At 37.3% G+C, this 23,828-nt stretch overlaps 1 protein-coding gene across 41 annotated transcripts in view; it reads left to right on the top strand.

The window, feature by feature from the left end:
- SUPT3H (SPT3 homolog, SAGA and STAGA complex component) overlaps positions 1-23,828 on the top strand; it is a 408,871-nt gene that overhangs the window by 265,959 nt on the left and 119,084 nt on the right. For all 41 annotated transcript variants that reach the window (XM_081519022.1, XM_081519017.1, XM_081519018.1 and 38 more), the window contains one exon: positions 22,025-22,100. In XM_081519022.1, the coding sequence (XP_081375148.1) occupies positions 22,025-22,100 (76 nt within the window). The remainder of the gene's footprint in view (positions 1-22,024; positions 22,101-23,828) is intronic.

Genomic DNA, 23,828 nt, shown 5'->3' with positions numbered 1-23,828 from the left:
TCTGCTGTTTCTGACTCTCCGTTTTCCGTAGAAGAGTCTTAACCCTCTAGCACATTATTCATCCATCTTTTATAATCTGGCCCCAGCGAACTTTTTCATGTTCATCTCCCACCATTCCTGCTCTCCCTCTTTACTGATATTACTTCCCAAAACACACATGTATACACACACACAAACACACTCACCGCCATCACCACCCCACACTATTTAAGGAGCCCCTTGAACTTGCAGTTCCCTAAATAGGCATTCATCTTTTCTTCCCTTCCGTTGATCTTTCTCCATCTGGCCGCATCTTAGTTCTGATATTTTAGTATGTGAAAGATTATAACTAGTTGTCTTTTGCTTAGTTAGACTTACTAAATAAGGTCCTTGAGAGCATGGACATACTGTACTTTCATATCCTCTATACCCAGCACAGTGCCTTGAACATTATAAACTTTCATTAACTATTTGTCCAAATAAGGGGAATTAATAGGTGATATACGCAAATATTATTAATCTATTCTTTGGACAACCTGAATTTTTTTCTCTTCTGCTTAAAGAATGCAGTTTCCAGGTATGTAAAATTAGTCTTTTCTTCTCATTCACATAGGATTACAAAAAAGCTATATACCTTTCTGAAGTTTTTGTACCAGAAATTCTTCCACACACCTTTTAAGGTGATTTCCAGTTGCAAATAGTTTTCATTGCTTGAATAACTTCCTGTTTAAATTAGAGTAGTGGCTTTTCCACAGTTCTAGCTGTAGAAGTTCTCCTAACCACACTGCTTCAGTATTTACCTGCAGTGTTCAGATATGTCTACAGGCTGATACTGAGCATCAGTTCTAATTTTAATGAGCAGATTTTTTTTTTTCAAATGGACCAGTACCATTTGTGACCAATACCATCTGTGTTCATTCCATCTAGTTGTCAGTTCAGAATATTTGGCAATAAATGTTATGCACTTCTCCTTGTGTATTTGCTATTATAAGATTTTACAATTTAGCATCTTCAAATAATAACATACACTTGTTCACTTCTCTGATCCATTAAATACTTCTCTGGACAATTCTGTTAGTTATTGGCTGATTTCTACTTAGAAAATAGTTTGAATTTGTAGTTGCCTTTTAAGTTACTGTTGAATTTCTTGTGGCATGGAAATCTTGCATCTCCATCTTTGCTTTATCACATCTTGTTGATAGAGCCTTCACCAGGTCCAGGTCTAGGTCTCTTGTTCCAGTGAATACCTAAGTTTATTACAACTTTGCCTGTCTTTACTGTTAGTCTTTCTGAACCATTTAGTTCGGGTATAACTGACTTTAACAGTATATTAATGTTTTTTCCCTTAATTTCTTTCAATTGATGGCATTACCCTTATTTACACAGCACATACATTTTTATCTTTTTTTATTCTTCTGCATTTTTTTGCTTCCTCACCTGTTTTCATTAATTCTTTTTTATTTGTAATTTCAGAGTTAACTTGTATGTAATTCTTTCAGTGGTTATTTTTAAATTCTGAGGAATCATAAATCTGTATGTCTCAGTTTATGACTCTTAAAAATGAAGTAGTATTTTTTAATTTTATTTGTGTGTGTGTGTGTGCCAGCTCCTGTACTAGATTGTGGGGACACGGTATTCACAATACAGTTGTTTCCTTGACAAAACTTGTAATATACCAGAGAAATAGATACAGTAGTAATAACAACAGAATCCTGTGTACACTTAGTACACAACAAACTCTGTTCTAAACCTTGACACAGACATCAGCTCGTGTCTACCCTTGGAGTCAGTTCTGTTATTATCCTGTTTGCAAATGAGGACCCTAAAGCACTTGCTGAAGATCACAGTTAGAAGACAAAAATGCAAGGAAGGAAAACTCATGGGTGCAAGCACTGTTCTGGAAAAGGAAAATAGCAGAAAAGTGTCATATTTCTTCCAACTTGGAAAAATTTATCTGGAAGCAATTCCTTGAGTTGTGTATGGTTACTAGCCTCCCGAGCTTCAAGGCAAAGAAGGTTATTTGCTTTACTTTTGCTTTTCTTTGGCTATTTCAGGTAATGGCTGAAAAAAATAACACATTTTAAAAGATAAGAGATTTATCATATTTGTTTTACAAACGTGAACCTTTGTTATCTTAAATCTACGACTTTCAAAACCATAGTTGATATGAGAGATCACTGTTTCTTCTTTCAAAATGTTTAAAAATACTTGCAGGGCCAAGGACACTTGGTTATTTACATATTGATGTGAATCACATTGCTTACCTCTTAATCATCTGCCGAAAGGGACTTTCTTTAAAGACTTTTGGTCAGCAACGGGTAAAGGTAAAGTAGTTTGAATTTTAGAGAAATTTAAGGGTAAGTGATGTGCTATGTTCTATGTCTTTGGGAAAGAGAAGATTCAAGAGAGGTATTCTAGGAAGTTGAGATTTCAGAAATAAAATAAGATGTGAACTTTGTGTTTTTATAATTTTGCATAATTCTGGACAAGGACAAAATTCTCTTAATTAATTATGCCTCTTCTGATCCTTCCATAAACCAAATATAGTCCAGATAGATATGGGTTAAAGAGGTTTTTGTAAGATTACTTAAGAACCTACCCACCATTTAAGACAATATTTCTATGAGAAGGTGCAGCCTGAATTCGGAACACACTTTTAGGATATAAGTTGGAGGATTTTTTATTTTAGTTTTAAAAGTAAAGTTTTACATGTTCACAAATTTTCAGTACAGTAAAACTGCTTATCATCTCTAGACACTGTTTCATCCAGCTTGTTTTCTCTGGTAACAAAACTACTGGTATTAGAGGCCAGTAAAAAATTTTGGCACCTCCACCTGATTTGTTTATAAGGTTATTTAGGATGATCATATTCCCTACTGAGTAAAGCACTTCATGATTGCATTTAAGACTTTACATAATTTATGTCCAAGCTACTGCTAATGTTCTGATGGTAAATTAAAGATGTATATTAATTTACTGTGCTATTAAATAAAAGAAGTGTTGGTTACATATAGGAAAGAGATCAGTTTTTTTCAGGATGACGATACGAAGTTATTCTGGGATTTACACATCAATAAGAGTTGCCACTCTTCTTTCAGTGATTGGTATACAGAGTGTATAGACATCATGGATTCATTCAGAGGCAAGCAATGACAAGCTAAATTTATAAATTCACTTATAACCCATATTATATGTTGTTTAGAAAAATGTTGAGCTCTGCACACAGACAAATTTATCGTGAGAGAATCTGTATCTTCTAAGCAACCCAACAATGGAAATACAGCTGGGCCGCGGGAACTGCAGAGCAGACACCAACGAAATCAGCATTCTGTTCAGTTTCTGATCTACTGCTTCTCTCTCTGCATAGGCTTCATTTTTCTTTTCCTGTTGACTGACATTTTTTACCACCTGGGTAATGCTCTGCCAGTAGGTCTCCCAAGTTAGCTTCTTCACCTGGAGAGAGGCAGACCCAAACCTCTGGGATAAGAATCTCAAATCTTACGTAGCCTCTGATTGACCTGGTTCGTTTTGGGTGTCCAGGCAGGGACCTGGCCACATGGCTGGAAGGCAGGGCCACACGGTAACCACTCTGCTGTGGAGGCTTGTCGGTCAACCTTGCAGCAATGGAGGCAGCCAGTGCCATGGATGCTCACCGCCCCCAGGCAGCCCTCCATTCGTCCACTCATCATTTCTAGCCTGCACACATATCCGCTAGATCCAACTTGAGAGTCTCAGTGTCTTCCTTCAAAAATGATTATATAATCTTAATCTAAATCTAATTTCCTTTTAAAAGCTACAAGGGATACTCTCCAGTTATCTTAGACTTAAAAGAAAATGGCTAATAAAAGAGTAAATATAAAAATCCCACTAAAGTTCCCAGAACGACAAAGAAAGTAAAATATTCTTCACTCAAGATTTTTCTCTTAAAAATATCCTCACTTAAAACTGTAAAGCATTTCAACAAAAACATTTCTTCAAATATGTTATTTTAAATACTATATTACTTAAGCAAATATTTAAATACTATATTAGTTTCTCTGAATACTTGACTTGAATTTAATTCCACCTGTCTGCCAAATGTTGAAACTCCAAAACCATTTTCATTGGCCAGGTTAAATGTTTATTTTGTTTTCCCACATAGTATACTCTTTAAACTGTCACAGACATACCAAATCTGACTTCTTTTTAATAGGGACTTGGTAGGGATTTTATTCTTTCTTCAGCTAATGGTAAAAGATATGCTTCTCTTAAGAACTATGCAAAGGTATATTCACATTCCCTACCTACAGAAGATATCTACTGCCTTTGTTAGTATTGGGAAGTAGACATTAACTTTCTTAAAGGAAGTTTAAAACGTGTCCATTGCATTTGCCTATGTTTTTGAAGCCTCACTGTTATTTCCTTATAATCAAATTATCAATGACCTTTCTCATAGAGTGTCCAGTTTAATCTAACAAGCGACGCTGTATAGACTAGTACAAGGAAAAAGTATCACACTACACTAATTTCTTTGATCACAGGGTTTCCCTTTATGCTCATCTATGTTTATGTGATCAAACATCCATTTGGAAATGTTGTTCTTATTTTCAAAGAACATGTGATTTTTGAATATTATAGTCTTTTAGACATACTTTTCTTAAGGGAACTAATAGCTTTCATTGTGTACTTATTTTTTTAAAAATTTACCAGTCATATAGATTGCATATGAATTCCACATGAATTGCATAGTGGTTTGTACTTTTTGCAAATTTCATGAGTACACCTTAGGTTTCTTGTATTAGACCTTTCACTACAGTAAGGAGCATCTTGAGGAGGAGGTATTTGAAGCCATAATGGTAGTGATCTTCCTAACCTTTAACTTCCCTGAAAAAATGTACCTTGAATTCTTTTTCTTTGCTCCATCTATAATGAAAGTGCAGATTGTTATGAATGCCACAGTCTCTCTTCAGCTCTCCATATCACAAGACCTCCTGGTTTCCTAAGTCCATTGCCCTTCTGTGTGAGTCAAGGGAGGCATAACAAAGGTTGATGCAGTAAATAGCTGTATCAGTGCTGCAGGAGAAGTGATTCAGACACGTTTTCCATTTTGAAATACCTGGCTATTTCCCAGGAGTTAGGAACCTTATGGCTTCTTCCAGTGATATTGAAACATGTATATTATCATATGTGAAACAGAACACCATTCCATGTTCGACACATGAGACAAATGCTCAGGGCTGGGGCAATGGGATGACCCAGAGGGATGGGATGGGGAGGGAGGTGGGAGAGGGGTCCAGGAAGGGGAACACATGTAAACCCATGGCTGATTCATGTCAATGTATGGCAAAAACTACTACAATATTGTAAAGTAATTAGCCCCCAACTAAAATAAATAAATTTATTTAAAAATAAAATTAAAAAAAATAAAATTACCTCAAAATAAAAAAATAAAAATAAAAAATAAAAGAATCACTGCAAATACACTGAGGCTATTTTCTAGCATGGACTTGCACAGATTGTCTGATCTCTTAAATCTTAGAATCTATGGCCCTGAAGTATTTCTAAAGATTTCAGGACGTCACTAAGGTACAGGATACACATAGAATCACAGAACATCAGCACAATACAGAGGAGACAGTACTCAGTCACAGTGAGATGAAGCAGCTTAACCTGGAGATTCCCATTTTGTGTTCGAGACAAAACAAGACCTGAAATACAGGTCTTCTGATTCATGGGTCAGCATTCTCTTCACTGGTCACTCTAATATTTTTCTGATGGAATAGAATATATCTCAGGATCATGTAAGAATATATATCAGAGCTGTAGATTATGATTAAAACTCAGCTGTTACCACTCAGAATTATTGATTTAGAATATATAGAGATTGGATTGGAATTGTATTAACCCTATAATGTACCCTATCCATTCCTTTTCAAATGCACCTCAAATGCCATCTTATTTGCTTTCTGTTTGTATCTTTATCATCAAAATAAAACAGTGCATAAATGGAGAACTTCCTAAGAAGTATGCACTATTGTTTTTTCAATTTCAAGTTTTTCATTAAGATGCAAAGCAGTATTTTTCAGTTACCATGGTCCATGTCTTCATTAAAATCCATCCTACATTTGCTTATATCCATCTCTCAAGATCCTCTTTATTACTTTCAAGTTTCGTTGTTCTTGGGGTCACTTCAGCCCTCTTCATCCTACCCCCAAGTCTGCTTCCATTGTCTTTTCTCTCACTGATGAACTTTGAGATAGATGGCTTTTCATTGGCTGTAGCTAAGATTCCAGTAAATTGTTAGAACAGGACAGATAAAAAAGCAATGTCCTTATCCTGCCAGTCAGCATTTATGTAGAATGTGTAGATTAAAAATGATAAGTATTGAAGAAGCACCCATTGTAGTGAATCGTTTGCTAAGCCCCCTGTTAAGTCATTCACCTTCATTTGAGTTGTTTTATGCTATCTGTCATGTGCAAATAGATAAATGCAAGTAAATCTGTTTCTTTTTAGACTGGCGTGTCTCAGTCTTTTTGGAGTTAGGATAATATTATTAGTTATTTGTTTGACTCCATGTTGTCCTCTCATCCTCGAAAGCACTCCCTGAAGTTAAAAAAATATAAATTACATTAAAAAAAAATGTTGATGAGTGTTGTGATGAGAGAGAATACCGACTCTTAAGCTCATTCATGGCCACCGTGACTGCTACAAATCAGGTCTAGAAATCAGTATAATAGATCACATAAATGTGTAATAACTTTATACACCAGCACAATGGAGACAGCTGCTCACTGTGCCAAATCTGCTCTCCATCCTCCTTCATGGACCTGTTGATATCCAGAGTACCACACCCCTCTTCTTACTTTGCAGCTAGGTTGGGTTGTACCATTGGGCTGTGGCCAGTGAAATGTAAGCATAGATTTCTGTTTGGACTTCTCTTGGTTTTCTTAAATAGAAAGGGTGTACCTCTTTTCTTATCTTCCTATGTTTGATTACTTGATCCAGATGTGATTCTCTGGAGCTTCAGGGGTTATTCTGTATCATGAAGATAAAGCTAAAGCCTGCACAATTTTATACATCAATTATATCTCAGTGAAGCAGGGATGAGGCGGCGGGAAATGAATGTACAAATGACTGAATGCATAAATACATAAATAACTTTTAAAGCGTGAAAAAAATTAAAAGCTACAGCTTGAAAATGTCAGAGCCAACGTTGGCAGTAATGAGGGCTCTCACAGCATCAGCAAGCAGTTATGTTAAGCCTGAATTACTTGTCTCCAGAATTCACTTATATGAGGAAAAATAAATTTCTATCTTGCTTAAACATCTATAATTTGTAATTATATTATATTCAGCCAAAAACACTTAGCTAATAGTACCTGTGAATGAGACTTTGATAAAATTGAGAATATACTTCTAGAAAGTGATTAAATCTGTTTTTCATATTGAAGGAATATTCTGTCATGCAGTCTGTGATTTTCAAAGAATTATCATACCCATGTGATGAGTGCTAATACTTTAATACCATGACAAGTGTTTCAGCATAAGTCTCATATTAATTAAAAGTTTTGTTTATCAAAATTTATCAACATCAAAAGCTTGAAGAAGTCATTCAACATTTAGTACTATGTTTCCTGCTGCTTAAATTCCAGAAGAAACTATGGGAAAGGATTTGGTTTTAGATTTTTTGTTTGTTAATCAAAATATCCATCCTACTACTTAAGAAATTAAAATACTGTGCTACAGAAAATAAGTACCATCTGGGCTGTGTGTTTTTCTATGTCCTCTAAAGAACATTATGCAAAAGAGGGTATGCAAAGGCATGCTTCATTTAACTATACGTACAGGATACCTGATGTGGTACAATAGGAGTATTACTTACAAATTGTTATTGTTGTTCTTTAGTCACTCAGTCATGTCTGACTGTTCTGCAGCCTCATTGTAGCCTGCCAGGCTTCTCTGTCCATGGGATTTCCCAGGCAAGGATCCTGGAGTGGGTTGCCATATCCTTCTCCAGAGTATCTTCCCAACCCAGGGATCAAACCTGCATCTCCTGCGTTGGCAGATGGATTTTTTACCACTGAGCCACCAGGGAAGCCCCCATAATTTATGAACAACAAGGTCCTACCATACAGCATAAGGAACTATATTCAATATCCTGTGACACAGTATAATGGAAAAGAATGTGAAAAAGAATGTTTATGTATATGTACATATTTTTAAACTGAGTCACTTTGCTGTACAGAAGAAATCAACATTGTAAATTGGCCATATACTTCAATAAAATTAAAAGAATTGTATATAAATCAGATTGTTTATTTCATCATATTGTAAATGTACCAAGAAAGCAACAATATAAACAACTCTAGAGGATTACTTTTGTCCTATGAAGAACCTTAATATATTATTTGGTTAAGGTCATATTTTCATCGTGTGTATTGTCATCGTTCATTTCAACATTGTCTGTGTGTTGTTGGTTGTGTTTTTTCTTAATTCACCTTTAACATTTGGGCAATCTGGTTATGAAACTTGTTGCCCCAATAACCATCAGGGTTATTAGACTTCTCTGACCAGCTGATTAAATTCTCTCCCCACCTCACCTTCACCCTGAGCTTTCTTGTTGCTTCTTACTCTTTGAAAGAGGGTTGACCTTCCAAGACAAATGAGAACATGCTTAGGTCACTATGGTGTGCTTCCCACTTAAAACCTACAAACTAAACACACACACACTATATATATTCTCAAAGTGCTGATCAATGGGTTTGTTTCCTTGGCATCATTTTCCGAGTCAATGATGTCAGTCATCACCAATGAGTAAAAAGCCTTTATCACAGAATGACAATGTTTTAAAAATCTTTTACCAAGCTGTTTGCAGTGCTCCTGTCTTCCTTCTGAGGTTCTCTTCATACTGCATGGTATTATGACCGGAGCATCAGCTTTGAGGTCAGACAGACCTTGATACTCAAGTCACAGTCCGATGCCTTACCTTGTCCCAGGTATCTTTGTTAGTATCCTAGACAAGTTGCTTAATGTTTCTTACTCTCAGATTCCTTAATTGAAGCCACATCTTAGAACTGTTGAGAAGGATTTGTGAAAACACATGTAACATACCAAGTGCGGTGCCCAGCACATGTGTGTTTAAAAAGCAGTATCTGTCTTTGACAAAATTTTCTTTATAAAAATGTACAATAAGGAAAAATTCCTGTGCATGTGCATACAAATGGAATATAGTTTAGGTATAGTCTTCCTTTCATAGTGACCACAGACAGAACCAGTTAGAGTTTACAACATATATGAAAGATCAAATTACTGGGTTATTTTCTGACAGTGACTGCTCTCTCCCAGTAGAATGACTCTAAAAATGTAGCATGTATCTTCAGAAGGGACTATGTGAGATAATTCCATAACATTTGTCCAGTTATATCTTGTTAAATGTCTTGCTCACATTAGAATGCTTTTCTAAGTCTTCTCAAAGCTACACATAGCTCAAGTTTGAATAGCACCAATGTCCAGTTGAATTCTTTGGGTAATGTTACTTGGGTAAAATTTACTTGGAGAATTCTATCTATATTTGGACAGAAAATGTTTGAGGGACAAGTTTTGTTCTAGCAATCAGTATCATAGTGGAAGAAGTCCTGGTTTTGAAGAAGGAGTCTTAACTCCCTAGCAGTATGCCTTACCTTAAGGAAAAGCCACAGCACTCTCATCCAAGTAGTGAACGCACTTTAACCCCACTTGGCTTCTGAGGTCAGAGGGGACAAGGAGTCTTTGGGCTGGTGAGGCTGGGGGAAAAGTACACGGGAACTTTCTGTCCTGTTTTTGTAAGTTTTCTGTAAATTAAAATGATTTCAAAATATGAAGTTAGTTGTTTTTTTTTTTTTGACGCCACAGAGGTTCAGTGACATCAGTGTCTTCATTGGTCAAATGGAGATGGTGATAATAGCTGACCTTCTGACCCCAGACAGTTGTCAAGAGAATCAACAAGTAAGGCAATACACATACAACTCAAAAATGCTGCTCTTCTGTGCTGAGTCTTCCTTACTTGACATCACCGTTTTACCACCTCCGGTCTTCCGTTCTTCTTGCTGCCAGGGTTGTCTTTGCTTCTTAAGGTCTTTGTGGTTACTTCACGTAAGGTAAAGCACTGCCGAGCATCACCAGTTACCAAAACAATTCTCCTGTCTTCCTCCCTTTGTAATCCGTTCCACACCCTCTGTGGCATGCCTTCTTTAAGCCTTCTTTCTGAAAAACCCAGCCTAATGGCCACTGACATTTAATCAAATAACAGTTATGATACATTGACTCATGAGTAAAGGCTGATTAAAATTTGGGCACCAACATCTGAGGATGGGAATTTCATCATCAAATATCTTAATAGAAACCATTTTGTTAAATAACCATAATTACAGGTTTTACATTTATGATTCTAGGGGATTTTGCTGTTCTGCATTCTTTGAAGCCCAAGAGGCTATCATAGTTTTCAGGCTGCTTGAAATACTAATTTAAGTACATCCAAGGCTTCTTCAGAAGATAAGGCCCTACAGGACTCTACCTTTCCAAGATTTTGAACCTGCAGTTACTTTAAAGATGATTTCTGTTTTTGTTTAATGTTTTTTTAATTAGGTAAGAGTTTTTAAGGTAAGAAGTAAAAATAGACATTAACTTTTTGAATGTGTAGACATTTCTGCTTTTTCCTGTTAATAATTTAAGAATTTTTCATTTATTATGTTTGAAACCAAGGCAGTTGGGATAGCCAAGATTGCTCTTGTATTCTCATCGGAGTCATATTTGGTCAAGTCTGTTTCTGGGTTTTTTCAGTGATTAAATGTTGGCATAGTCAGGAAATCGTTTTCTTCTTTTTGTTTGGGGTTAACTCATGCTTGCAGCTACATCAGTCTTTGTGGCAGATTTCTGTTGATGAACTTGCTCATTTCTGACTCATGAAAACAGCTCAGCCAATTATGAGAAAAGAAACGTCAGCTTCAAAATGGTTAAGAGCATTCTTTTTAGGGAAATAAACAATTTAATTTGGTTTGTCTTGTTTCTAATCTTAACTCAGATGGCGTCCAGTTGTAAAAGCCTATTTTTTCCCTCTATCACATAGTCCCTTGAGAATTTTTCCTACACTGATGACTTTGTTTCTTCACTGGTGCCTAATAGACTGCATTATTCATCTTTTCATAGTTTCTTCTTTTGAATTTTTTTAAAGCATATGTGATTCAAATTTATTGTTATACATGGTTTTTCACACCCCTATTTATCTCACAGTTTTTTACAGCACTGTTTTCCTTCAGATGAAAATTACTAAATGAAAATTTTACCCATTTTACTAGAATACCTTCTTAGCTAGAGTACTTAAGGTTTACTATATGAAGTGCCAATTTTTTAATTATTTTATAAACTAAGAGATTGAAAGCATCAGCATAAATTGTAGGAAGCAGAGACTGTGAACTGGTTATTCTGATCCACCACTGAGCCAGTTATCTCTGCTACTTCTCAACGTTTCTGGCAGCAATAGTGTAGCTTTGCGATAGGGAGTAGTGATGAGGGGCAAGGGTAGGTCCTGGTGTATTAGTTCAGAAGGACTGAAAGGAGCAGCATTTGTTCTGGTCCTTGCTTTAGGAGCTCTGTGTTGTCTCTGCTGCACAGGTAGGCCTGCCATTTTTGCAACAGAGCGCTAGTGGTAAAGGACCCACCTGCTAATGCAGGAGACACAGGAGACTGGGGTTCGATTTCTGGGTCAGCAAGATCCCCTGGAGAAGGGCATGGCAACCCACTCCAGTATTCTTGCCGAGAGAATCCCATGAACAGAGGAGCCTGCTGGGCTACTGTCCACAGGGTCACAAAGAGTCAGACACAAATGAAGCGTCTTAGCATACAATACCTCGCAGTGATGTCAGAACTAAAGAGGAGTTAGATAGAAATGACACATGATTACATTTTTAAAAAGTCACTGACTGATGTATGGGGGTGAGTTGTTTCTTTAGTATTGTGGTCATCCTGTGAGTCTCAGGCATGAAGTGGCCTCTAGTTTGAAACCATAGGTAGAGGCACAGTGCTGGTTCCCTTGAAGGGCAGGCAGCATAGGAGAGCACAGTGCTTTCCAAGTTCTGCCCTGTGGTTTTTGGTGTTTGATTGAAAAATACCTTGTAGAGGAGAAGGAAACTTGAAGACTGTTAAGACTCCTTGCCTCCCTTCTGTCACCCCTGCTTTAGCAGTTTCATTACTGAGGCTTCAGAGTAAAGATACTGTCTTGACAGGAATACAATATTAAAAGGTGGAAATGTCAAAATTCCAAAAGAAATGAAGAAAGAGGTGAAAAGGATTTAAGAGAAAGTGACAGGCATAGAAGATAGTCAGAGAAATTCCTACAGATGTATACTGAAACCCCCTCAAAGAGGAGAACCAAATTAATGGAACAGAGCAAATACTAAAAGCCTATAATCCAATTATTAGTATATATAAAAGAGACAATTGATGAGAACCTGCTATATAGCTCAGGAAACTCTACTCGGTGCTCTGTGGTAACCTAAATGGGAAAGAAATCCAAAAATGAGGGAATATAAGTATAACTGATGCACTTTGCTGCACAGCAGAAACTAACACAACTTTGTAATTCAGCCATACTCCAATAAAAAAAATTTTACGGCAGAAAAAAAAACAGCATAGACTTTGGAATAAGACAGACCTGGCTTCAGAATGTACATGCCTCTTACCTACTTAGCGAACTTAGACGAGTTACCTAATGTATCTGATCATAGATGCTTCATTTTAAAAACAGGAATCATATCTCCCCATTGAGATTATTGGAAAAATTAAAAGAGATAATGAAAAGACCAAGTGTGACACCCACACACACGTAGTAGTGAGTCAACCAATGTTAGTCCCCTTCCCCTTAGACTAGTGGTTCTCAGATGGTGTGATTTTGTTCCCAGCGGTACACTTGGCAATGTTTGGTTTTTAGTTTTCATGGCTCACAAAGTGGTGGGCAGATGGTATCAGCATCTAGTGGGTAGAGGTCAAGGATGCTGCTAAACATCCTTCAGGTCACAGAACAGGCTCACAACAAAGAATTACTCAGCTCAAAATGTCAGTAGTACCAAGACTGAGAAACCTTGCCTTAGAAGTATTAACTTTTCTCTATAAAGACTATAGAAAGGAACTTCCCTGGCAGTCCGGTGGTTAAGACTCCATATCTTCACTGCAAGGGGCTCAGGTTCCATTCTTGGCTGGGGAACTAAGATCCCACATGCTTCATGGCACAGCCAAAAATTAAAAAAAATAATTATAAAAGAATATAGAAAAAAGTATATATGGGTTTGTTCCACCAATATTTATGAAACACTACTGTGTGTCAAGCTCTGTAGAGACTGTGGGAATTTAGTACTGAGTTAAGTAGACATCATCTCTACCATCAGGTACCTCACATTCTGCTGCTGCTAAGTCGCTTCAGTCGTGTCCGACTCTGTGCGACCCCATAGACGGCAGCCCATCAGGCTCCCCCGTCCCTGGGATTCTCCGGGCAAGAACACTGGAGTGGGTTGCCATTTCCTTCTCCAGTGCATGAAAGGGAAAAGTGAAAGTGAAGTTGCTCAGTCGTGTCCGACGCTTAGCGACCCCATGGACTGTAGCCTACCAGGCTCCTGCATCCATGGGATTTTCCAGGCAAGAGTACTGGAGTGGGGTGCCATTACCTCACATTCTAGTTGGGAAGAAATAGACAATAAAATAAGAGTATAATGTTACTGTGGCAGATGGTAGTAAGAGCTATGAAGAAACATGAAGCATGGTAATGGACAGAGAGTGACCTGAGGGAGCTGCTATTTTATATTAAGTGACCGTAAACAGTTTGTATAAAGTGACTTTGGAACAAAGACCTGAAGGAAGTGAGGGAGCAAGCTGGACAATGATGTGGGGTTAAGACGTTCTGGACAGAGTGTAGTAAGTGCAAAGGCCCTGGTATGGGAATGTTATTTGACATTTTCAAGAAACGTCAGGATAGGCCAGAGTAACTGGAGTGAGGAGAGTAGTGGGAGGTGAGGTCGGAGAGTAATAGGGAGCCAGATTGTGTAGGGGCTTATGGGCCATTCTGAGGATTTTGGTTTTTATTTTGTGTGATAAGAAGCTGTTGGAAGTTTTGTTTTCAATTTTACTTTATATTGGGAAGAACAGCTGCATGGAAGTTCTGATCATAAATAGCATGATCTGATTTTCAGTGTTTGAAAGATCACTCTGGCTAATGTGCAGTCAAAAGACTCAGGGTTGGGGATAGGAGCAGAGGAAGAGTGGAAGCGGGAGGACCCACAAGGAGATCATTGCAGTAGTGCAAGGGAGAGATGAGGACCATAGCTTGGGCCAGAGTAGTAGCAGTGGAAGTGGAAGGTGATGAAAAGTCATTCCAGGTATATTTTAAAGGCAAAACTCCTGGAACTTGCCTAGAGGGAATTAAGTAAGCTAAAAAAAATTTTCACATATTAAAAAAATCTTCATTGAAAATAGTCAGATGTATCACAGAGTAACAACAGGGAAATTCCAAGGAAGGCTCTCTTGCTCTGTATAGAGTTCCGTATATCCTTGACAAGGATATGAGGCCTATGCTGCAATGACAGTCTCCCTGCTTCACAGGATTTTATTTTTAAAAATATGTAAGTAGCCTGAGTTCAGTACGTATGTTGGACTGCTCAAGAATTTGATCTAACTCAAGGTTAAAGAGAAAGCATGAAGTAAATTTTGTGCAATAGTTGGAAGAAATATATATATTTTCCAGTTATGAATTTTTACCCTAAACAGCCAACATATTTCACTATGTCCTCGTGTATCTGCTATACTTTAAAAAGTCATGTCGACTCATCTGGATATTACATAAACCTATGAGAATTTTTAGGAGAATTATTCAGAATACCTAAAGAGCTTACATATATTAATTTAATATGCTCACTTTTGGGTATACAGCCAAATAGAAACCACAAAAAAGGTTATAGAACTCTCAATCAGTAAAATAAAAAAGAGATCAGTCTTCTATCACTTTAAAGAGCTAGTTTGGGCAGAAATTCTCATAGCTTTTTATATTATTTGCCAACTTAGTTATTACAAAGCCTGTTTACAATTTCAGGAAAACGTCAGTGAACATTAGTACTAATGCTGCATGAGGGTCTACAACTAAACATGGGATTAGGTTGTTTGGTACTAAGTTAATGGGAAAAAATGATACAGTTTTTGCGCATCAGAAACTAACACAACATTGTAAAGCAATTATATTCCTTTTTTTTTTTTTAAATGATACTTTTCCTAGCACACATTTTATCCCAAGACAGGAAATGATTTATTGGGAATAATTTTCTCCACTACTAGCTAATAAATTCAGATTTTAAAATATGAAGCAGGCATTACCCCAATTTAAAATGTAGTATTTTGATTTTGATAACAACTATATTTTCCTTATATAATCATTCATGCTCATTCTTCATAGTTTAAAATATAGAGAAAAGAAAAAACTCCTATATTAACAGTAATATATTTAGACCCAGAGTATAGACCAAAAAATCCAATATTTTGAAACAACTCTATTATGAACTAATATCACAAATATCCTTCTGAGTATTTCTCAATCACTGATGCTTTATACTTACTGAGAATTACTGACTTATTTTTAGCATAAAAATTCTTTTTAAATTCCTTGAATGTTCTCCTAGAGTCTTCAGCTATTTCTTCAGGAAACTTCATATGACTAGTATAATACATTCTTAATACCTTGGACATATAAAATTGGTGGATTATAAAAATCACTCTGGGGGAAGAAATCAATACCAATGGAAACCTTTATTTTTAGGCTAGGAAATATATTGTATCTTTACTCAGTTATTCTTGGGCTTCCGTTGTGGCTCAGCTGGTAAAGAATCCGCCTGCAATGCGGGAGACCTGGGTTTGATCCGTGGGTTGGGAAGATCACCTGGAGAAGGGAAGGGCTACCCACTCCAGTAATCTGGCCTGGAGAATTCCACGGACTGTGCAGTCCACAGGGTCACAAAGAGTTGGACACGATTGAGCGACTTTTACTTTACTAGTTATATAATTCAGAGAAAATTCTGGGTCAGACTTAAATGAACTTTTGATGTCAAGGTTATGCCAATCAGGATTCTGAACTGGCTCCCTTAACATCACAGTGACGTTCTCCTTTCTCTCCCTCCTTCACATTCTCTGAGAACATATATCCCAACTAATGCTGTCTCTCTGTGACTTCCAGATGTTTGCAAACATGTATGTATGTTGCGTGCAGGCACTTATGTGTTTCAACATAAATGGGATCAAGACACACAACATTCTAATTCTCAACTTGCTTTTTTCAGTTAATAATGCATTCTTGCAGCTAGAATCTCTGAGGGGAGACAGAAGCAGCACACACAGAGAAGTGCATGGGGTATAACACTAGCCAGAAGAGCATGCGCGATTTAGAAGAGAGGAATCGATGTGACCTGGGATCCTGAAGGAAAACTTGCTAAAGGAGGTGATAGATCTTGTTGGCAAACTTGGTAGAGGAGGATGCTGAAAGGAAAGGAGTTAAGTTACCATGGGGATAGGAGAGGGGATGTCCAGCACAGTCATGAGGGAGAGGCAGAGGATAGCTGAACATGACAGATGTGACAAAGGGTAACCTCTGTGCCTAGGTCTTTTCTCTTTGTTTTTATTTCAAATGATTGTACCCAGATGGGTTGGGAGAGTTAAAATATTTGCAAGGTACCAGCAGAACCCTGTTGCGGTCCTCCAGGCCCAAACTGATGAGCACTGCAGTGGACATTAAAAGCAGGGGAGTCTACCAGATGTTTTGCGGGAAACATGCTTAACTCTTGGGAAGGGAATCCAATAAGTTACAAACTGACCCAGCAAGCAGAGCCAGCACTCACCTGGGCACCAGGTTGCCTCTGCAGAAATCCACATAAAGCCCCATAACCTTTATGGACCTCAGCTTTCTTATTTACAGTGAGTTGGGGATGTATGTGGTTTCTGAGATTCTTCAGGATGCCATGGTGTTTGCTGATCTTTGAGTATCCTTCTGCTGTGGACCTCAGCAAACATGAACACCATCAACATTTCACAGTTCATGTGTTGTCATGTTGCTGGATGCTGCTGCAATTGCTCTGTATGTAGTTTTCAAGTTCAGCAACTAATTCCTGTCTAACAAAAGGTATTTGGTAGGTTACCATTGGCATTTAGCGTTTTCCATCCAAAAAGGACTTTGCAGTTCACTTGTAAGACTTCTAAGTATCATCAAAATAAGATTTTTTTTTTAATTCAAGGTAGAAGTGAAAGCAGATGAACTTTCATCTTGGTTTAAATGTTATGTTCTGTGATTCTGTGTTGCTGAAGAAAGTCATGTGTCTTGAGAAACTGCCAAGAGGTATGCCAGTGCATACCTTCTATAACCTTTATGTATGCTTCAGTGAAAGCATGAAGAGAATTTAAATGAAACTGCATGCTGCAGAAGGAATCCAGCCTCATACCTCAACCTGAAACATGCAGGGGCAAATGGTGATTGTCGTTGTTGTCACTGAAAGTATTTTTCAAAGACACAAGCAATTTCGCATCAACTGAAGTAAAAACTTCTCACTGAAACTTTGCATTAACAGATATATACTGAGAGTCTGTTGCATTCAGGTATTGAACAAATTATACTACATACTGCATTTGTAGGGATATTTGCTCCCCTGTTTTCATTCAAGTAGGACCCAGAAAGTAAATTCACCTGCCTTGCAATTCTGCCTTCTGTTTTACAATAACCAGAAAGACCAGTAAGCTTGATAATGAGGTGAATGACTGTTAGCAAGACTATTCTCTTTTACATTTTTAAAAAGTGATTTAATTTAGATTTTAACACATTGTTGGGCATTTGAAAATTTTAGAAATAATTCTTTCAAAGGTAATAATTCTTTCAAATGTACGCCCCTACATGGTAATGCTTTGCTATGTTGTAGTACTGCTAAGTCGCTTCAGTCGTGTTCGACTCTGTGTGACCCCATAGACGGCAGCCCACCAGGCTCCGCCATCCCTGGGATTCTCCAGGCAAGAATACTAGTAAGGTTCAATTTCAGAAAAGCCTCTGAGTATGAAGCATATTGTTATGAATGTTCAAGAGCACCGCTGATATGTAGAGAAAGCGAGGAATAGGTAGAAGAGCCGGATTAAGCGGAAGATGAACTGGATTGTAGATACAAAAGCATGAGTAATGCAGACTTGACCTGACATTCATATGAGAGTCTTGAGATCAGGAGAACGTGTGTCATTTGAGGATGTTCAGGATGAATAAAAGCTGTGATTAGTCTGCTATGATTATTTAGTGATAACACCTCAGAGCAGGTCATTCAGGACCCACCCAAGACTTACCTCTCACTTTGCCTCTTTATTAACATTATGCTTTAATTTTTTTTAACTTCTCTATATCTCAATGTGCTCAACTTGTAAAATGGAGCTATAGAAACTGTTATCCTAAAGGTTATTGTGCTGCTCTATGTAAAGAGCAGGAATTGTTTTTTTGATCATGTTACTAATTAGGCTTATGATTTTTTCCCCCTTGCCTCTTTTTCCAGAGATTTCTTAAAGTTCCAGGAATAGAAAAGGGACTGCCAATGTGCACTTTAGTGTGGATTACAGAGAGTGCTCTGAAGAGAAGCAGAAGGGAAAGTGGAATTAAGATAACACAGAAAACAAGAGCCAGCCTTAGTTCATTGTTGGCCAACATCTTGTTTTTTATGGGTCTTTGGCTTCAAAAATATTGCCTACTCTTTCTGAAATTTGTACAGTTGGATCACAAATATTACAGTTCCTGATTTTAAATCAGCCAACAGGGATTTATATGCATTTCTTTTGCCTCAGTTCACCCATCCATCTGCCCAGTTGTTCAGCCAGCCAGCAAATGTTTACTGAGGCCCAGGTGAGTCCAAGCTAAGCAATGGCCAATGCTGAGATTAAAGAAGCAAAGAATACGTAGTCCGTGAAGGTTAGATATCTTCTGACTTTCCCAGTGTTTAAGGTGATAGTGTCAGATTAGGAGACAGTATAATCAGATGCTAAATCATTTGGATGCTTTCATGAGGTCAGATTTGTCCCCCTTTTCTGGTTATTTGAAACAATTCCTTGGGAAGAGAGACAAGTAAAGAAACATTAGCATGAGGGGCGAATCTGCATCATCGTCTTCATCCTCAGCTCCCAGTAAAAGTCTCTAATTTCCTGTTGATCACACTTGACCGTGCTGTGAAAAGCATGAGTGCCGGTGTCCCATCACGTGTATTCCTAGGATGTTAGGAGGAGTGCTTCCCAGCCCCTTTCGTGTTGTGAGGCGCATAGAAAGTGATGACATTTTTATGCCACACCAAGGTAAGCGCAGGTTTCCCTGGTGGCTCAGCGGTAAAGAAGCTGCCTGTAATGCAGGAGACGCAGGTTCCAGCCCTGGGTTGGGAAGATCCCTTGGAGAAGGAAGCAGCCAGTCACTCCAGGATTTTTGCCTGGAGAATCCCATGGACAGAGGAGCCTGGCAGGCTACAGTCCATGGGGTCACAAAGAGTTGGACACAACTGAGGGACTGTGGTGGTGGTGGTTTAGCCACTCAGGGCCTCATAATTTCATTTTCTTGAGAACAGTTTGAGCATGTTAGTAACAGTGACTCCATGATACATTTTAGTAACATAGTGTATAGAGGATCCCAAAGAAAAATATTGGATTAAAAACTACTTTAGGTTTGAGGCAACTCTTTATAATAAAAAAAAAAAAACAGTCTGCTTCAAGGATTTGTGAGTCCTGGACTTCAATTCTCACTTGGCCACCTTTGGCAAATCATTTCTCTCTGAACCTCAATTTCCTTATCTTTGAAATGAAAGAGTTTCTTAACCTTTTGGCTAAGATCAAGTATAAAATGAGGGAGATTGAACAAGATGAATTTTAAACTACTGTCTAGCTCTAATATGCCATGATTTTGTACTGCCTACAAATCTTTGCTGTTGAGTCAACTGCTTCGCATTGAGTGTTTGCTGTATGCTAAGCACTTGGTGAATAATTTCTATACATGGTATAGTAGCTTCATGGGCTCCCAATCAAAAGTTTCTGCATTGATGCTAAAGGAGTTGTTAATAAAATACATCAGCTGTCTAAACTGTCTAGGCCTGCCTGTATGTAGGTGACAGGTCTTGAATGTTCAACTTCTGGAAGAAAAGTTAGTATTAAAAATCTCATTAGGAGCTTTTTATGTAGTTGTCTGAGTCCTTTCTGTCTAGTGTGTGTTGGGTGGGTGAGGCTCTCTAGCTGGAGGGTAGCAGAGGAGACCTGGAGAACACATGGATAATCAAGGACTGGCGGCATTATGGTAATTTGCCCACAAGGTAGACCAATTATGGTAGCATTTGTTTATTCCACAAGTGTTTTATTCTCATTTACCATGTGTCAGATATTTTCTAGGAGCTATAAATTCAAACCTCAGAGGTTCCTGCTATAGTCAGACACAGACAAACAGAGGTACATACTGACTTGCATACATAATATATACAAAGATATCAGTCTCAGAGGGAGGGTTTTTTGTAATAAACACATTAGTAACTAATTTGAAATGTTCAAAACACATAAATTATCCTTTCCTTGCTTCCCATTTTCCATTAGTAAATGTTTACTGAGTCATGTATCAGATACATTAAAAAGGACAAAACTAAATCGTGTCCAAAAAATACTTCTGAGTACATAAAAATTCAGTAATATACCCCTCAGGAAACATCATGTTTCAGATACATGCGCACCAGGATACATGTACACACACATGCACGGATGTGGGTGTGATGTTTACTTGTAAGTGTCCGAAAAGAATACTTGAAGCAAGAGGATAAAGAAGCCTGGGTTTGTGTCAGCACACATATGTGTTGGTGAGTATGTGTCAAGGAGATTAGGAAGGAAAGACGAGAAGGAGGGAGGGGAGGAAGAAAAGGAAGGGAAAAAAAAATCAGTGGCCTTAGAAGGAACCACAGTGTCAGTAAATTTTGCCTTAACTACCCCCCATGACACACACCATCTTTTCTGTACGGCGCTGTAGCTAGCGCACCATTATTCATTCCATTAACTGATAGATCGTTGGAATGAAGTTGTCCACCCACCCAAATCTAACAAAATGCAAAAAAGAATAATTGCAGTTCCTAAAAAATATAAAATAATCCACAGACATTAGAAGTGGTACTTAATGTACTCCACCAACTGTGGTAAAGAAAACTTACTAAAAGTCCTTCCAAAGCAGAAAAAAATTTTTTTTTAATCTCAGGGAATTTTTTTCCTTTACTGGCCAGAAACTCATTCCAAGAAGTACCAGCCTGTCTCATTTCAAAATGCTTCCTTTGCCAAGGAAGCGGAAGCGGTCATATTCTTTCCCACCAAACTATGGATGAATTATAATTATCCTACCTCTGGTGGGACAGTGAAGCAGCAAACATCTGCTATACTGAATCCAAAAACCCACGAATGAATCTATACCAAACTGTGAATCATACCTGGACACAGATTAAAGGATTTGTGTTGTGTTTACCTTTTTCTTGATTTTCTTTGCAATTTAAAATATGGATTTTTTTTAGCTCTGGCTGCATATTCTATGGGGAAATATATGGGTTCCATTTGTTGACTCCTATGTTAATGTTGAAAAACCCCAGCTTTAAGGCAGATGGGCAGTAAAAGTTAACAACAAATTTTCTGTTTAATTTGTTATCACCTCACAGTTTTCTTTTTGTTTAAGAGGGTGGTACAGTTAAAGAAAATTCAGAAGTGAACAGTCTAAGTCAGGTCCTTTAGTTTTTTTTCTTCCAATATAGTAAAAGTAACAGAGGATGGGAAAATGGTTTTTTAAATTTTATTTATAAAGCAAGCAAGCTTCAAAACTACTGTTACTTATCAAAATTTTGTGTATCATGGTGTTTAAGGTGGTACTAAAGTATTCACCTAAAGTAAGGAAAGGAAATGGAATTTATGCTCTTGAGTTTTAGCTGTGAAAACATATAATAGCCCGCTTGATTTAAATTTGTGTGTGTGTCTTTTTATTTTCATCTATCAGAGAGCAGAAAGACAAACTCGAGTTATGGATTCAGCTCAATATGCAGAATTCTGTGAAAGTCGACACTTAAGTTTCTGTAAGTAAGCATTTAACTTGGCTTCATTATATGTTTAAGAGATTATGTGTTACAGATTCACTAAAGTACAGCACAATCTCTGTTCCTTAGAAATTGGTGAATTTAATACATATATGCATAGTTATAACTGTTATGGAAACAGCCTCTGCATTGTAGAGGAATCCATAAAAGGTTTTAACCCACTCTGCTGTTTTGCAGTTATAAGTATTAAGAGGTTTTAAAGGGTGCTGGTAATACACAGAGAGCCATGTTAATTATTCACGTTACTTTTAGTCAGAAAAATTCCATTTTTCTTAATATTCCCATTTAAATTTCTTTTTCGGTTTCTTAGTCATGTTTGCACCAGTGTTGCTGATTGTGCTTGACCCATAGTGGGCTGTGGTAGTACAGTCATGACATTTAAAAGCCCCTAATGTTAATAAATACCAAACTTTCCCTTCATGCATGCATACTCATACTACCACAATAGAATATGTCAACAATCTCTTCTCTCTTTGTCTGTAACCTCCTGCTGAAGTGTGTGTTCTGTGTTAGCCAAGTTCATTAGTCCACACCTTGTACCTATGGTAAAATTAGTGCCGCCCCACCCCTGCACACAGCTTATTAAGAGTACATAAAGGCTTGTGATAAATAGTGGGCTAGATTGTGTAGGAAAAACATCCTTGCAGCAACAGTTCAATGATGACTAAGACTTTCAGGGTAAAGGTCAAAGAGTAAGTGTGATGAAAAGTCCAGTTAAAAATATGACAAAGTAGCACATGACCCTTGTCTGAGAAATCAGACACAATGGTGTCTTTAAACGACAAGCTATTATGTGGTCACAATAACAGCGTATTCAATTTAGAAAAAGAAAATGAGAGCTTCATTTATAGATCATAAAGTGCAAATAAATGACACATTTCAAACAGTACCCCATGTAAATGTCAGGAAAATATAGGAAAACATGTTTGGGAAGGTTTTTTTTTTTCTCCTGACTAAAATATACTTTGCAGTCTGACTAACAATTTGGCATCATACATCTGTGAAGCATTAAGTAAATGACACTTCAGATCATGGCAATTTCAGCAAATGAGAGGTTTTTGTATTGTAAATTTTAGGTTTAAAAATGGCATTCAAGTCTTTTATAAGTATAAATCTCCATTTTATAAAGTAACATTCAGTGCTATTGAACTATTTTTTTAAATCATTCTTAATTTACTTAAAGAAACAAGTGCTATTTCACACTAAAGCATGTAGTGTCCTAATACCTCCTTTGTTTAAAAATCTGATTTTTCATAACTGAGTGTTTTGGTTCATAACTTAATAATAAACTGTAGTAGATTAAAAATTAATATTTTCCATTTCTGTATAAAATAATTATAGTATAAAGAGTATTTTATGCTTAATTTTTTTTCTTTAAAGAAGAGGGATTTGGGCACTGAAAAATATTTCTTCATATAGTGCCCATAGTACTTCATCATGAAACCTTAGTGGGAGAATCTGCTTTCTGTGCCACAGTACTGTCTTTGGGAATGCTCAGTCCAAGGGGGTCAGCAGTTCCAGAACTAGACTCTATTCATGCATTTCCTGATACATGACCAAGGTACAGGAATTGTGATCCAGCCATTTGTGTCTTTTTAAATATTTGATCGTAGTACTCACTAGCTGAGACTACTGGTGCATTTTAAAATGACCTGTCTATAACTTATAAAGACTGAGGGTAAGCTGTAGAATCAGGACACTGATCCC

The sequence above is a fragment of the Giraffa tippelskirchi genome, chromosome 8 (genome assembly GCF_054371585.1).
Source record: "Giraffa tippelskirchi isolate mGirTip1 chromosome 8, T2T-mGirTip1v1.2.pri, whole genome shotgun sequence".
Taxonomy (NCBI): Eukaryota; Metazoa; Chordata; class Mammalia; order Artiodactyla; family Giraffidae; genus Giraffa; species Giraffa tippelskirchi.
The sequence above is the reverse complement of the archived record's forward strand: the minus strand, read 5'-3'. Positions and strand labels throughout refer to the sequence as shown.